A 17,579-nucleotide genomic window follows, 5' to 3' on the forward strand; every position below is an offset into this window, starting at 1 on the left:
AACACATGATGTAGTCGCTCCCTCGTGAAGCTTATGAGAAGTTTATAAAAGCCACACATTCTTTGTCTTAAATCAATGAATCTGCTGCAGATGCCTGGTGGCTCCTCAGTGTTCGACTCCTGGCTCACTGTGTGTGGTGAGAGTTTTCCTGCCACCTGCTGTAGAGACAGAGGCACAACTCCTCCAGCTCCTCCACCTCCTCCAGCTCCTCCAGCTCCTCCACCTCCTCCAGCTCCTCCAGCTCCTCCACCTCCTCCACCTCCTCCAGCTCCTCCACCTCCTCCACCTCCTCCACCTCCTCCAGCTCCTCCAGCTCCTCCACCTCCTCCAGCTCCTCCAGCTCCTCCACCTCCTCCACCTCCTCCAGCTCCTCCACCTCCTCCAGCTCCTCCAGCTCCTCCAGCTCCTATCAAAGGTTTCTCAACATCATCAGACAGTTCAGACTTTGGCTATTTGTCACACACATTAATATAATCCGGGGATTGCACCCAGCAATAATTTTCATTGTTTATTACTCTGAGGATTATTGCTTGTTGATTATTGTTTGGTGAATAGATATATATGTATAAAAAAGAATCCAGGTTGGACAATTATCAAGTTTACATAAGCTTTGTTGGCAGGGATGTTTAAATTACATTGTTGCAGCCGCTTAATTACATATAAACCATATAAATGGTTACATTTATATAAAAAAAAAGATGATTATAAGATAAAAACAACAAGAAAGACCAAACAAACCAGCAAATATTTACATTTGAGAAGCTGGAACTGTTTTTTTCTTTTGCTTAAAAGGTAGCTTAACCAAAAGTTTGATTATTAAAATAGTTGCTGATTGATTTTTCTCTCATTTGACTAACTGACTTCAGCTCTGACTGTATTTTTTTTTCCCATTTCATATATTTACTCAGCCACATTTAGAGCTGCTTTTTGTATAGATTACAGATATTCATGAGCACACAGTCCTCGATTTTAACCCTAAATGGAAAAATAGATTATTCGGTTCTCTGCCACTATGAGGAGGATTGAGCCATTATTGAACGAACGAAAATGAAAATCGAAAACTGCAAATGACCTGAAAAATATAGAATAGCTTTTGTTTCCCTCTCTCTCTTTCTCTCTCTCTCTCAATTTTCCATTTTCTCATCTGCTTCTTTCATATTTGTATTTTATTTTACAAGCTGTATGTAAACTAGGAGATGTAGACCTGCTTTTTTTACTTGTGGCTCGTCTTTCGGTCGCTCGCTCGCTGATGGAATGAAACAGATGTTGAACACCACATTTAAATGTGTGTTAGGATCATACACAGCATTATAGTTTTACATTTACAGCAGGCCAAGAGTGATGAAGCACAAAGCATACTGTCATCAGGTATGAGGTCTCTCTGGTCTGTGCATTATTGATTTACATCCACTAGATGGCTGTACATCTTCATAATTAGGCCAGAAAATCAGAGGAAGTCACCAAATTGCATTTCAACGGCAGTCAGAGAGATCGCAAATGGCTGAAGTCACAACAATTATTCCTCTGTGGATCTGAAATCATTTTGTTGTGCGTATTACAGGATGTCAATGTGAGGCCTTCATATATGGTGCAGTAACACTTTGAGTGTCTCCTCAACTGCTGTGTCACGTTTAGCACACGTTGTTGCGACAATGACAGTAACAAAGTTACACCATTGTGTCATCGGCCTCAGGCGACTCTGATCTGATGTTCTGATGTTCCGTCCTTCTTTGACATTCTGTGTCACTGCACCATTATCCATAAACCATTATCAGATGTATCCGTCATCACCCACGCTAATTAATAGACCAAATGTCATTTAGAATGACTTATAACACTGGGTTTCCTTTTTGCTTCTGTTATGAAACTATGATTCATTGAGGGTTGTACTAAGTGCTTTGGCTTTTGTTTGGAAAGTATTACATCTGCTGAAAATGCAGAACTAATGTTTGTCATCTCAGGACAAGAACACAGGAGATATCTTAGCACAGTATTGAATGCGCACATGACTCAATACTGCTGAGTCTCAAAAACACAACTGCACTTCTGCTTTTCACATCTGACACAAAACAATATTCTCTGTCTGCAGTTATTTAACTCACATTCTATCCTGTTGATCTGCAGCACACACGCAAGGCCCTCAACCACTGAGGATTGAAGTCAGTAACAAGTCTGGGCATGTTGTTTGTTTTGGTGGTAATTGACCACTGCCAGTCATAAAGGTAGCCTACAGGTATCATTTTGTCTTAGAGTCCTTTATTCAGCTTGATGACGCATACCTGAACCAAAGCCCATCCTGTTTTGCTGCCATGAAACTTTCCCCGACCAAAGCACAAACAGAGAAAGTGAAACCACATTTATTGACCTCAGCCAGATTTAGATGCAGATGGGAATTTTCAAGAAGTGTGAATAGTAAACAAGTAATGGTGACATTTTGTAAGTTCCACTACGAATTAGAATTTGACATTTCGTTTGGTGGGTTTGCACCACAATCTGATGTGATGAGAGGTATGTTTGAGAACTGCTTGTCTGTTTTAATCTACATACATTGTTAATTGTTTTGACTGAACACTTAGAGAAGTACACTTTTGTACCCAAAATATGGCCTAACATTTTAAAAGGACATTTTATAGCGACTTGCCCTTTCAAAGTAAGGGCATACTGTTATTTCCTCCCGGCAGTGATGCACATAAACTTCCCCCTTGTTTGTATTGTATTCTTTGTATTCATTTTATTCCTATATATATATATATATATATATTTTATTATTTTTTTTTTTTGTCTTATTAGCCTGCAGGAGTCTGTTATTCCAGGCTAAATGCTTCTGTAATACCGAATAAATAAATGTGATGTGTGTGAATGTGAGTAGTTTTAGTGTTTCAAGTAATTTTTTTCTACAATGTTAAATATGAAGATATAAATTATTGCATTCACCACCGCCTTCAACCAAACACTGTTCATAAAGTAAAAGTTCTTGACTCTTTCCTCCTCTTCCAGTCGTGAGTTTGTTCCTCCTTTTCATGCTGGTTGTGTTGAGCAAGAGGAGAGGGCCACCCCCAAGATGCATATGCCGTCCGGGCCTGCTGTGTTCGCCTTCATAAAAGGGAAAGTACCATCTGGATTCCTCTTTGTTCTATACATACTCAGGTCACAGCAGTACACAGGCAGACATCAGTGCGTCCTCACCAGTTGCACAAGCCGTGCTCAGGAAGCAAACACACACACTGCTTTGGTGCACAGCAGAGGAAACTCGGGACCTGTACAGTCATCAGATCTTAACATCTGTCTTCCTCAGGCTTGGCTCGATCTGAGCTCTGTCGTCGGACTGACAATGCCGCAGTCAAGCCAGCTCTCCCTAATCCGTGTCCTCCTGTTGTGGACCACCATCCTCTCCATCGTCCAGGCTGTGTTCATCATCCTCTTCTTCACCGCTGGACATCTTGGCCAGGTGAGACCTGCTTAAAAACATCCTCACATTGAATTTGAAGATTCATACGACATCTCATGGTCATTAATGAAAAGATACAAACTTTAAATTGTCCTTTTTTACAACGGTTTTAACCTTCCCCCGTCGCATTTGAATGAATCGGATGAATGTTGGCACCGGTGTGTTAAAACACCTGGGTAGTGCATCTGTTGTTTCTTGTGGTCTTGACAGCAGCACAGCTGGTGAGAAAGACACCCCTGCCTGTGGTCTGCAGCTGGTTACAAAGACCCCTGTCGTGACTCACAAACAGTGAAAGCAGCTGCATTGTGTTCGGATAGAAATGTATCAGTCAAATACCCCCACAGATCATACAAGGCTACCCAACAAACACAGCCATAATGCAGAGTAAATTACCATGTTTTATAGTCTAATATTATCATTGAGTACTCATCACATGTGTTTACTGCTTGATTAAATATTTTACTTTTAATAAACTATACATTGCATTAGAATTTAACACTGCAAGGTTTAGGAACGGCATTTAGAGAACTTGAATGGCACCTTCTTTGACCAGGCAGCTTTGTTGTTCAAAACCTTCTTGCAGCACTTATTATGAGCATATTTTGTGCTTCTGTTTCCCTCTCCAGTCTCAGAACAGTAGCACTGTAGCACCAGAACGCCAAATTGAACCCCCGCCAGACAATAGTTCCACACCTTCGGTAAGATAACCACAGCTTCAGAGTTTGTGCGTCTCCTGTTGACCTCACTGTGTTGCGTTATATTTTCGCACATGCATGTTTTTTTTACTGATTAAAATGTCGTGCTGTTGCTGTCAGTGTTTGCAATCCCAGTGTTCCAAAACACACCAATCTGAAACCACGCAGATTGATCACAATTTACGTTCCCTTGGAGTTATTTATGTCAGACAGTCTAACAACTGTTCTCATGTCTTGGAGGAAGCACAGTGACGTCATTGCCACATTCGGGGAAATGCCACTAAACTAAACAGTTGTCTCTTCTTTTTTTCCTTCTGAAGATAATGAATGATGATCTGTTCTTACTTCTAAGATGGAGATACAAGTGTCATGACCACATTTTAGAAAAATGGAACATCCATGAAGCCGGTCTATATTACACTGTGTGAACCTGGTGGGCCCCAAGTGTAAAGTTACATTTTCTATATTTAGAAATTAATCGCTCTCTTCCTGTTTCAGCCTTCTCCTGATGAAAAGCTTTTGTTGGGCGAAGGCAAAGTTCTCACCTATGAGGCTAATCTAGGTAAAGGTGTCCTATTTTAAGTATTTCCTTTTTTAGAGTGTATGACAAAGTCTGTAAATATGTGTACATGATGAGTCAGGTCACCAATGTACAAGCGGTTGGAGGCGCAGATAATGTCCCAGTGTGATCAAACTCAAAGCTCATTGCAGCTTCTCTGTCACCCACAGAAGCAAACCAAATCATATGGAGAACGAAGGATGTGGAAAACGGCGTCATCTCGAAAGGAGGAAAAAGTCTTGAAATACTGCAGGATGGATATTACTTCCTAAGTCTTCAGGTGACACTGAAGAAGTGTTCATTTAATGGGACCAGGGGATCAGAGGACAGTCGGTCAGTCAGTGTGACGCTGACAGGAGACACGAAAGAAAAGATTCTCCTGCAGGGTAGGATCAACACACACACATGCAGCACAGGCCCCCTCAGCAAGGCAGAGATGCTGGCTGCTGGAAAAGAACTGAAATTCGACATCACATTGCCACCCAGGGAAATTGATGACACTGTATATCGTACCCACCTGGATGTCATCTTCTTTCTAAAACCGAAGAAACGCTAATAGATCACAGATTTATTTTAATCAAATCCTTGGTATATTCCAGGGTAGCTGTCCAGCTCGGAGTCCATCTCTGCAGCAAACCTGTTCAGATGCAAAGATGGTCGAGTGTACTCGTCCCATTGTTATCAAACAATTGTACTAACTTTCACCAGATTAGAAAATCAAATCACTTAACTCTTCCTGCCATACGAGATGAGACTGAGTCACAGGGAAGGAAGGAAAGGGCTGGACTCGGCATTGTAGATCTTATACTCACAAAAGAAAAAACTCCCCTTGTTGAATTCTGCTCTGCTAAAACTAAACTGAACTAGACTAAACTGAAAATCAACCTTAAAACATAATTTATTGGATTAAAATAACAGCTCAGGATTCGTTAATGCTGAAGTCATCACTACAAGGCTGCTTCTCTGCTGTTGTACTTCACAGAAGACTTTTTGAAATTCACATTTTAAAACTTAGCTTTTGCAATAACAGTATAACAGCATGCTGTAGATTTTCACTTAGAAAAGCAAAGTTGGAGTGTTTTGCTTCTTCTCAATTAGCAGTGATCAAGAAACACATTTTTAGATGGTAGATCAGATATTCAGTGTTGCACTGGCGTCTATGGCCATAAAATAATACTGATATTTCTTTAGGCTGAGTCTTGATGCACAATGGATATCAGTATTACCTCATAAATGCTAAGACTGTGCAACAAACTGAAATATCATGACATTTTTCACCAAATACCTAAACATCAATATTGTGACAATATTGTAGCGATGACTATTGGTAAAATATTAACACAATCAAATATTTGATGAATAATCATCAGTAATTTGTATATAATTACTATGTGGATATAGGCACAAAAAAAAACAGTCTGATAAGCTCAAAAAATGACATTACTTTACTGTAATGTGGCCTTCAAAACCAGGAAAACAACACTTGCTTGTGCTGTATCACGATATAACGATATCAAGAATCTAACAGGATATATATTGTCTCATATCGCGATAATGATTTGATATCAATATATTGTCCAGCTCTGATCTTATTTGACCATTGAAATTGTATTTCTTTGCTGGAGTTTTCTTAATTTAAAATGTGCATTTATTGACGGCATTGTGAATGTATTATTGTGAACTGCCACATCAGTGAACAGAGCTGTGTCGTTTGCGCAGCTCGTATTTGCTACTCCATGATTTTTTTCTTGTTTTTTTAAAATATATTAATTTTATATTTATGTTGTATTTATTTATTGTTTGGGCCTAAGATACGGTACGTTGCAGTAATATATACAATGTTGTATTTATCAAATTTCCACAGAGAGGTCAGCAGCTATTGAATGAATGTATGTCACTGTGTGACAGTGTATGTCATTGTATGTCATACAAATTAATGAGTCACTGGAATTTATTTAAAGTTTTCTTTAATTATTGCATAATTGCAGCTAAAATTATTCAAATTTGTTTAGGGGAAAAAACCAACCAAAATTTACGGCAACACTTCACAAAATTCTAAGTGTGTAGTTAGATAAAACTTTAGTTAATATTGTTTCACTGTAAACAAATAAAGCTTTATAAATCAGTCATTATCGACACATTGCAACAGCATTTTCTAATTCTCTGTAAATGGTTCATACCATTAAACACTGTGTAGTTCATCTATAAACATTATCTTGATTATAAAGTTGCAACTGATGTTTATAAACCTTTACAATTGCTTAATAAAACAACTTATTGAGCAATTTAATGCTTGTTAGCTGTGAAATAACTATTAACTAAAGTTTGATTAACTTTTCATTTACCATTTAAAAAAAGATGGTTATTATAAAGTGTTATCAGATGTAGATATGATTGATTTGTCTAGACGCGGTGTCATTCTCCTGTCTTTTCCCACGCTGTAATAATTTAAAGAAGATTCACTGTTACATACATCAGTATTCTATTCTCGTCCTCGGAATTTGTAACGAAAAAGTGAAATGATTTGACTGAGAAACATCCTTCGCTACTCGAATTGCACGTCGTGACACATGAAATCACGACTTGAGGTGGTTTACGCGGAGAGTTTCATGTGTTAAGAGATGTTGAAAGAAGGATTTGGTTTCTTTCAATGATTTTCAGTTGTTAAATCCTTCACGATGATCAGTATGCGTTGAAAAAAAAAGAGCCTTTAAACATGTCTTTACATCTGATAAAACCAAACTGTTATGATGTTATAATTAAAAACTATAATTTCTTAGTGGTGATTTGTATTGTGTCGTTATTATATATGTGTTGATATGGCGCTAACCAGTGCAAGTGAGATCACAATGACGAATCGTTTGTGTGCATTGTTTGTGATTGTGAGTCACTTTCGAGACCCTTGAAACAAAGTGAAAGTGAGAGGTTATAAGTTCACAATGGGACCCTGCAGATTATGAGTCACTAATAGAAGGACACAGCGGGACCCTCCCTGCCCTGTATGCTGTCGAGGAACGTTCCCCTTAGAATGTGAAGAAGCAAAATGACACAAGAACACAAATCTATCACATCACATCACATCTACTGACACGCATCACAACATTAGAGATGCATTACACCAATATAAAAGGTCATGGGGACAGTGAGTCATCGCAGCCAAGACACATATTTTCCAAGTTACTTTGAAAACTATTCCTTTCAAAACCTCTGCTGCCATGCTGACTGCCACTCACTCTATTAGTGTTCCCACCACAGCTTTCGATTACACTGAGGAGAGGTCCAAGACACTGAATTCTTATGTAGATAACAGACATACCGAGCCACCACCCACTCTGTCTCATTTATTAGATGCATTTACATGGGCCGATTTGTTCCTCCTCTTGTTTTCCACTGCCCGATGTCGGAGCAGATGTGCGAGATTTGTGTGTCCACGTAAAGTTGGCTGACAACTTCTGTGAAAACCTTCACCAAGTCTTTCCGTAATTTCCATCCGACGACACTGTAGGTTGTTGGGCGTGACATTTCGCTACTGTTATCATTAGTGACGCCAGTTAAGAGCCAACACATTATTATTTCCCAGAATTTAAGATATGTGAAGCCCAGTCACCTGAATAACGTGTCCACATTTGAACTTTTCTGTAAACCATGGATACTTTCCAGGGTCAGGATGTTTTCCTTACCCTATCCTATCCTACCATATTCCTAACATACAACCTTCGTGTTGTATCGTAGGCGCCTAGGCGTAGGCGTAGGTGTCTCAGTTTCTTGAACATGTTTCGGTTCAGTTCTGACTTGCGTCCAGTTGCTTACGATGCAGCGCTAAAGATAATCATGACCTGGATGACTTAGAACCTTCATCAGCAGCGTTAACCAAATGTTTCAACATATCTGTCAATGCAGAAAAGTGAGTCGGCAACATTTATTTTGCGGATTGGGTCAATGTGTGAGACGGCTTTTGGTGAGCGACATCACAAACCCAACCACAGGACTTTATACATTTAAAATTACATGACTATCAAACATATTTGTCTTGTTAGGTCTCTGTAAATTAAAGTTAATTAAAGCGCATGGTCGGAAAACTTCTCCAATTGAAATGTGTCATGAGATATCTTTTGTTGTGAGTTGCCGCTATAAATATAATTGACTTGACTTGTGAGAAAAAAAGGGATGTATACCATATGTGATAGGTATTTTCAGTGCACTTAGCAGTGACCCTGACCCTCTTAATTTATTGCCTTCAGATTATTCAGTTGTCAGCAGTTCCCCGCTGCTCTGCCTCGTCTAGAGACAGACACAAGGGGACAGCATTTAGCCACGGGCTGTGTGCTCCAACAGTCACGCTTTACATTAAAATCTCACTGGAGACATCACATGTTGCTTCACTGGTAAAAAAAAAAAAAAAAGATTTAAATAATAAGGCTTCCATGTGACTTACAGTGGTTGATTTCCAAGTAGCATGTAAAAATTGCTGACAGCATCTCAAAAAATTGGTATCCGACAGCCCTGCTTTATCAATGGAAAATGTTTTATATAAGGAAGTGTGAATGGTTTATGGTTTGTTTGAGCGTATCTTACAAAAAAGTACTCTCAATCCCACACAGATTCTCTGTAAAAGTCATGTCTAGACAAAAAGTTAAATGGCGAAAGAACAAGTTACGGCATGAATCCCAACCACACAGCTGTTAAAGTCTCTCACACCTCGCAGGTCAGCCAGCGCTGGAACATAATGACTCACACATGAACCGAGAATGGGAAACATTCAAGACAGTATGAGAAGACTGTATAGAACATCTGAGCCAAGGCCGCCCATGACTTGACTTATGCAGTTAGACTACACATACGAGTGTATGTACTACTGCGATTAGTTTCAGCTTGGGGTGTTTTACCGATTTGAACAAAACTCATAGTACAAGCCTGAGGGAAAATGAAATTAAAGTTTCACTTAACCTCCTCGCCCACCTGTGTACACACATGCACACTCACAGCCCTGCTAAAGTACATTTACACCAAGCGATGATCTGGGGTTGGAAAGTGAGTCAGGCAATCTGCTGACACCCCCCTCCCTCCCTCCTTCCCTCACAGCAGCCCCCACCACCACTTCCTCTTCAGTTTACAAATATACAACTCTGTGGGTGTTTTCAAGAGCAGCTTCTTCGAACAGACACAGCTGAGGGGAAAGCGTAACAGTGACTGCATGAGAGACACAAGAGAGAAGAAGAAAAAAAAAGGCCTCGCAGGGCGACAAGGTTGGCCTGTTGTTTGCACATGTATGTGAGCATGCTTGTCACCACGGTGATGAAGAGCATTGCGGAGAATGAGGACGCTGATCCGAACACACTGTCCTAGCATACGTCACAAAAGGTGTTCTGTAATCTTTTTGTGTCACTGCGGTTTTAAAAAAAACTACCGTCCACAGCTCGCATCGTGCGGTTGGACTAAGTGGGTGAGACATTTCTGCTACTGAGACCACTCAGCGAAGGCTCGAGCACGGCAGGAAGTGCACACAGTCGCTCACTTCAACTACCTGACGACCTATAGGGAAAGTTTGACAAACACCAACAAACAACGTCTTTTAAATCATTATCTGTTTATTTCGATGTTAATATACATTGTTGTAGATAAATACAGTAGAATTTGAGCAGTTTTTTTATTCTATCACTAAACAAACGAATAAATAGCTTGCAGTATGTGTCACAGCAAGAATGAAAAGAAATGTGGAACATTACAGTTAGTTTTAGCATGAACATTACATATACGTCTATACGTAGCAACTATAAACAAGAAATGTTTAACATTCAGAAGATTACGTTTAAAATATGTATACATGGAAGCATATAAAAAGTCCCTGATGTGATGATTGTATGAGGAAACCCCCAGCATAGACACGACCGTCAACAGCATTTTCTTTACAAAGAGGATCAGTAATCCTCCTTTTTCTCTCCACTACTACATTTTACTCTTATTTCAAACTTTCTGATTTACAATGAAATATCAATTTGATATCTATATCATAAAAGCACCGAAGATGTTCTCATAAGATTTGTGTCGGTGAACTTTTGAGGTATTGCTCACTTTCACAAAAATGGCATCACCTATTTGGAGGTGAAACACTCCACCAAGGTAACTGTTTGACTGTTTCATTCTCTGTGACTTCAATGAGATCTTGCTGGATTTCAGAAGGGGAATACTTTTTCCAATGTACAGCTCAGTTCTCAGTTCAACAGAGTGGTGAAATACATCAGTGTCTGAGAAGGACACCTTGGAATAGACATAGTAATAACCCTCCTTCTGAATTAAAAGACTTCCATTTTTGTAGTCCATCTCACAGAGGATAGGATCTGCAACAGTGCTCCAAGCCATCATTTTGTTTCCATGAACTACGTCTTGTCCATCTGAAAAATGGGAACAACGTAAATCTTTTAAAACAGAGGCTTTAAAATGAAGAATAAATCATGAGGAGGAATAACGTTCAAAGCACATGATTACCCAGCTGACACTTTAAGAAATGTGGCTTCGTTTTTATGGCAATGACAACGGCAATATATATGTGATGAAATAGACGTGACATCAACACCGGTCTCACCTGTCAGATGTGCAACCGGTTTGGAAGGAAGAACGCAACGTTGGGGCCTTTCACTGGGAGAAGGATCACCTTGACCTGTGTGAGGAGCACATGTTACGTCTCTGATGTGGATTAAGTCGCTGAAGATATTTAAAGTAAAAAGGGGCTATGACATACCTGCAATGAGCTTAGCGACCGATGCTGAGGTGCCCTGCAATGGAAATGAAATAGTTAGACTCTCAGATGTATGTGGACATTTTGTTGTGATTGTGAGAATGCACATGTCAAGAAGCAAATATCACGTGCAATACGCAACTAATTGAAATATGATGTAAAAAAACTACAATCTTGCTAAATGTAAGCAGATTTTTGCAAATCATAAAACCTGAGTTGTTATTAAGGACCGCTTTCCGGTTGTTGTTGTCGTTTGTTCCTATGATTTTTATCTTTCAGCAGAAGAAAGTAGGACAGATCTGCCTTTCTGGAAATAACAAGGTAGATAACAATCATGCAACAGGAAGTACCCTGCTTCCTTTTTCTCCACTGTCCCTTGTTTATATGTACTCTTCTTAGTCATAAGGTGTCAAAGCGGGAAGGCATTTTCCCCTCCCCCTACCCAAACCCATGACTAATTCCCTCAAACAGGGCATCAGACGCAGACAGGAAACTGCGTCCTGACCATCCACCATCACGTGTCGTCAAGTTTGCATGCCCTCGCCAGCGGGGACGTCAAACGAGTTCCTCGTAAATGGGCCGAACTTTAATGAACTTCTCTATCCCTGCTGCACTCTCTTCCCCATAATAGTGAATTATTTTTCACTGTCAGCAGTTTCTGGAGGAAAACAACCATTCATATGATTGAAGAAAATGTCACGAGATTTTCTTTGTTGAATGATGTCTTTACACAAGTATGACAGCAAAGCAAGTTTTCCTCTCACGGCATGTGACTCTGTACATGTCCGTACATGAAAAAGTTATGTAAGCAACGGTTATTGTCTTCGCGTTTCTACCTGCTTCTGTGTATTTCATTAATTGAACTCACAATACTGAAATATTACAGTTCAAAACTTTCTCAAACCAACACTTGAAGTGTGCCGTTCCATTACGTTTCTTGATGTCACTCTCAGGTCATGGTTTTGTATTTCCCTGTCTTTGTCTTGAGATTTTACCTTAATAGTACAAATATGTGTCTAATTCACCTCAAGTAATTACATTGATATATAAAAGCAAAGGCCCAGATGTAAAAAATCTCAAAGGTCACACTTGAGTAAAAGTAAAGAGATTGCCAATCAAAGAGATTCAAATATTTCTTTGGTAAAAATGAAAGTCTCTTACGAGTAATACACAAGTTAAAGTCTTAAAGTATCTAATATTCAATATATACTTTAAATGTATGTGTATATGTATACTACATATATATAGATGTAATTTATGGGTCAGCCGATTATCAGATCTGATATTCAGCCTTTTTCTGATAATCGTAAAATTTTTGTGAAACCAACAGCCGAATGAATAAATTAATCTTAAAATGGTCTACTTTAGCGCTGATACAGTGTACAGTCTGAAAAGTAACTAGTAACTAAAGTTATCCAATAAATGTAGTAGACTAAAAGGAAAATATCTGCCTCGGAAATGTAATGAGTGGAAGTAAAAAGTAGCAGAAAATAGGAAAATACTGAAGAAAATGATACGTTTATTGTACATATAGTACAGAACTTGAGTTAAAGCACTGTACTGTAACATTCCACCAAAAATGTTAAATCTTAATTAATTAGCATTTTTAAGAGGTGTTTTAAAAGGTGTAATTGACACAAACAGGAGAGCTTCGGGTTGAGAGTGACAGGAGAAAAAAGAACAAACTGTTATAAAAAAGATGCAGTGAAGAAAAAAACTGAAAGTGAGAATAAGGTGTAAAAGCTCATTCAAAGTGAGAATCAAAGGGCTTCAAAGAGGGGGAAAAAAAGCACCGTGACTCTCAGTTTGTAAGAAATCAAAGGATGACATTGCGAAAGGTTCTGCAGGCAGGTTCAGACTCAGACACGCGGTAGATACTCACAGATTCAGCTCGGTAGAGACGGTAGATGAGGCAGGCTTCTATGGCCATGCCGCACAATGCCAGGCTCACCAGCAGGAACAGCAGGGTCTGAGCCACTCCAGCCCGCCGTCGCCTCTGACTCAGCCTGGGCGGCACAGGAGGCCGGTTGGCAAAGCTGTCCACCACATACACAGAGGGATATCCACCCTCGGCCATTCCTACAGTGTTCACTCTGTAACTGAACAAGGATTCAGTGTGGAAATACCTTACAGAAGTTGTTGGAGGGTACTCAACTTCAACAAGGCCGCCAGAGACAAACAGGCGCTTGAGAGTCAGAGGCGAGTGGAAGGAGTAGCGAAATGGGTGGGCTTACTTGTGGTTGGTTCAAGTGGAGAAGGCTCACGAGTAGTCAGATAAAGAACAGAGACAGATATAAGAATCTTGAGATGTATCACCAAAGCATCTTTAGAGGCTGTCAGGGATGCACCCGTCTGGACTCAGAGACGGCAATCATCAAAGTGATACTGTAGTTTATGTTGGTATTTCCAATGCAGCTGCAGAACCTGACAGTCAATCAGTTTCAAAGTCTGGAGGTAAAAAGCGACATCTCTAAGTTGGAGACTGAGCACAATTCATTTTAACCTCCCCTTCACACCCTCCCTCTTCATCGTAATAGCAATGTTGAAATATCTCCATTCACACTTCCTCTCTCGCAAACACTCTCTTTGTGGCTTTTCTTGAAGCCTGTCTGCAACAATTATTGACCAAAATCAAGTTTATGATCCATATCACGACCACATATCACTTTCAACAAGGCTTTGTGCCGTGTTGAAGGCATAGAGACGCGTTGTGAGGCAAAAAAAAAGAAAGAAGGAAGACTGAAGACTCGTCGAAGTGGTAGATTAAGACCACTGTATGTTGAACAGATTAACTGAGGACACGTGTTGAGGTTAAAATGCTACACTTGTTTCCCCTAGACGTGTCTAAGGTTGTATGTTAAGTTCTTAAAATAATTGTGTCTGTAAACGTGAACATGAGAATAAATGGTAGCAGCAGAAGGTTTTGGAAGAAGTGAGACCTTACATGTCTAATACTGCAGACTTCAGACATTTATTGCCTTTGTTAATATATGTATTATATATAAGTATTCACATAGACTTCTCTGACACTTAATAGATAAGCATTTAGTATCCCAGAAAAAGGTCCAGCTTGAGTGATTATAGTATTTGTACTTCTTGACAGTAGGGTAGGACCACTGAAGGGGCAGGAGGGCACAATAAGAAAGCTGAAAAGCAGGATTTGATGTAAGGAGAACAACAGTCGGGTGGTGCACTGAGCAGGACTGCTCTTTTCCTGACCTCTGACTGTCTAGTGGAGTTTTACATTTACACAAAATACCATTCTCATCCTCTCTGTGGATGGCCTGAAGCCACAGACATCTTATTCTACTACCCCTCAGTCTTTGAGGAAGTAAATAAAACCATAACCTTTAGGATTTTGATTGTTTCGCTTGAAAAAGTGCAACGCAGCAACATTTAGGGCATGACGCTACTAGCTGTAGTCAATCTGTCGCCAGCGCTTTCACAACCCCTGTTTTCTGTAGTAATGGAACGGCAGTTCTTTTTACTGTACTGAATCTCTAGAATCTGTTCATTAAAATGATTCATTCAAAAGATTCGTTCACCGAATCATTCAGTGCTCTCCAACTCCCTGAACTGATAAGCAGCCAAACGATCCGTCATTCAGTTCATTAATCAGCCCCGAGGGTCACGTTCACTTACTGAGGGACGGTGCATTCACGGACTATAGTACACAGTCATTCACAAGAGACGCAGCGCTGCTTTGAGTGGTATACATGCACTAAAATTATTACACATTGAAAGTGTCCTCTGTGCACAGTAAAATCAATTAACATGATGCTACATGGATGTTAGCAACACAGCGCTAATTTTAGCAGTATGGTTACTGAACGTGAATCAACTCCTCTGCCCTCAGTGAGTGAGTGAGTGACACAGCGCCACTTTCAGCACAGTACGTGAATGAGAATCACGTCCTCAGTGACGCGAATCATGAGTGAGTGACACCTCGAACGTGATTCATGTCATGGCGTCCCTCGTCCGCGAACGACCTGTTGAGGACGTGAATCACGTTCGCGCTGTCACGGAATCAGCATGAACGTGAATTTACTTTTACTGTGCAGTACGATCACTTAACATGATGCTACACGGATGTTAGCAACACAGCGCTAATTTTAGCAGTACGGTAACTGAACGTGAATCAACTCCTCTGCCCTGAGTGAGTGAGTGAGTGAGTGACACAGCGCCACTTTCGGCACAGTACGTGAACGAGAATCACGTCCTCAGCGACAGTTCTCTGTGTGCAGTAGGTTCGCGAATCATTAACGAATCACAGCACAAATGCGAATCACGTCCTCACAGTTCTCTGTGTGAGTCGCGGCAGTCCCACTCCCGGCCAGCATGCTCGCGGCTGAGCTCAACTGAACTGAGAAAGGAACGAATCAGTTCATGAAGTGATTCCGTTCACTTAGTTCACTCAAAAGATTTGTTCATTTGAACGACACGTTCGCGACCGACACAACACTAGCATTCTGTTCTGCGCGTTCTGGTAACAGAAAAGCAAAGTGTGGATACTCTCACCTATGTATTCAAATGTTCATCCATTCATATGCGCACAACCTGACAAACACATAACCACCAATGGTGAATTTCAGCTTCAGGAAAAAAATGTTGCAGTTGCCGTGGGGTCGGCGAAACTGTGAGGACGAATGAACATGCTTCTGTTGCAGTGTTATGAAATTGTGGCTGACACAGAAATACAGAAGGAACATCAATGATGCCTACCAGAAGTGTCAAATGGAACCGATTTATGAGTGATGAAATTGGATTTCGGAAAATTGGGTGCTTGTGTGTGTGGCCTTGTTTTTGTGTGTTTGTGGGGTCCCATAACTTGAACTCACAATGTGGGGACCGACAGCTTAGTGGGGACCAAAATGCTGGACCCCATACTGTATGTCATAAAGTTTTATTTTAAAGTAGTGGTTAGGGTTAGGGTCCAGGAAAATTAATATAGGTCAATGTAATGTTCTCACAAGTGAATAAAGCAGGGTTGTGTGTGTGTGTGTGTGTGTGTGTGTGTGAGTGTGTTTGGGTTCATGCAAATTTGCTATAATTGTGCGTCATCATTGGAGTGGCCAATAGCAAAAGTGCACAACAGAATCAGTCAATATTATGAAACTGTGCAGAAAGGCACAAGTCTAGACAGACGTAAACATGCACACATAGCCCACAACCCACAGCCCCCCAAACACACACACACACACACATGCACAACCTATGTGCCAAATTTCAGCCTACTAGGGAAAACACTGTGGCCCACAAAGTGTGGGGAGATTTTTGTAAACAGACCGATGAGCAAGCTGTGAAGCCGCTGGTCCCAGTTAAGAATAATTCAGGTTATTAAGACATATCTACAAATAAAAAACATTTTCGACATCAATCTAAAACTCTTGTTAGCTAGTGACTGCTAACACTGAACTCTACGATCGTTTACCACAGAGCGACCATGATTTCACTTTCTGACCTACTGGGTTTATTTAGTGATGAGGAGAAGAGTTTATTAAGAGTTCACCCGAACATGAAATTTGCGAGTTCGGTAAACATTTACATGGTAACAGCGAGCTCCACCAATCAGAGACGTCGCTGTTATATTCGCAATGGTTTATGGGATGAGAAGTTCCTTTACTCTGAAGATAATTATGTACACAGTCTTGTACCTTTGCTTTTTTCTCCGTTTTCCAACATTTTTTTGCGCCGAATTAAATGTTTTATGGTCACGATTCATCTCCTAGCTGATTGGCCTAAAACTCTTTATGAAACGTCAATGGAGTAAATGAATGGCAAATTCACTCCCGGAACCGGAGCTGTTAAAAAAGTGGGCGGTCACTGTTGAGCTCTATATTGTCGTTACACTTATTAGCTTCAACTGCGCTCTCTGTAGGTCAGATCAGTTGGTCCACGACAGTTTCTCAATAATAAGTCTGTTTGAGCCTCATTGAATTCGCAATTTCAGCAGTGATATTGTTTTATTGGGTTAATTCTTTGTCATTTTCTGAGCTATTCCGCCGATTTTGGATATTGCCTTTCTCAAACATTTTGATTTTAGATTCTAAAATGTTCATTTTGACCTAATGGAACTTATAATTGGACCCCTAATAAAGGCCTTAAAGGCCTCCCATCCGACTAAAGCAGTGGTCTGTGATT

General features: G+C 40.2%; 2 protein-coding genes across 3 annotated transcripts; one reads left to right on the forward strand and one right to left on the reverse strand.

Moving 5' to 3' along the window:
• Positions 1-3,132: 3,132 nt before the first annotated feature.
• Positions 3,133-7,481, forward strand: tnfsf18 (TNF superfamily member 18). Its single transcript, XM_030406721.1, has 4 exons — positions 3,133-3,448; positions 4,075-4,146; positions 4,642-4,705; positions 4,873-7,481. The coding sequence occupies exons 1-4, from the start codon at positions 3,332-3,334 to the stop codon at positions 5,256-5,258; spliced, it is 639 nt and encodes a 212-aa protein (XP_030262581.1). The 5' UTR covers positions 3,133-3,331; the 3' UTR covers positions 5,259-7,481.
• Positions 7,482-10,272: 2,791 nt separating this feature from the next.
• On the reverse strand, positions 10,273-13,899 carry tnfsf14 (TNF superfamily member 14). 2 transcript variants are annotated; one of them, XM_030406608.1, is made up of 5 exons: positions 13,673-13,899; positions 13,321-13,537; positions 11,442-11,475; positions 11,286-11,360; positions 10,273-11,094 (listed from the first exon to the last, which is right to left on the reverse strand). In XM_030406608.1, the coding sequence occupies exons 2-5, from the start codon at positions 13,513-13,515 to the stop codon at positions 10,706-10,708; spliced, it is 693 nt and encodes a 230-aa protein (XP_030262468.1). In that variant the 5' UTR covers positions 13,516-13,537; positions 13,673-13,899; the 3' UTR covers positions 10,273-10,705. The 2 variants fall into 2 exon arrangements, with proteins under 2 accessions (XP_030262468.1, XP_030262467.1); XM_030406607.1 differs by having other exon boundaries at positions 13,321-13,899.
• Positions 13,900-17,579: the final 3,680 nt, after the last annotated feature.

This window comes from Sparus aurata, chromosome 23 (assembly GCF_900880675.1).
Source record: "Sparus aurata chromosome 23, fSpaAur1.1, whole genome shotgun sequence".
Lineage (NCBI taxonomy): Eukaryota > Metazoa > Chordata > Actinopteri > Spariformes > Sparidae > Sparus > Sparus aurata.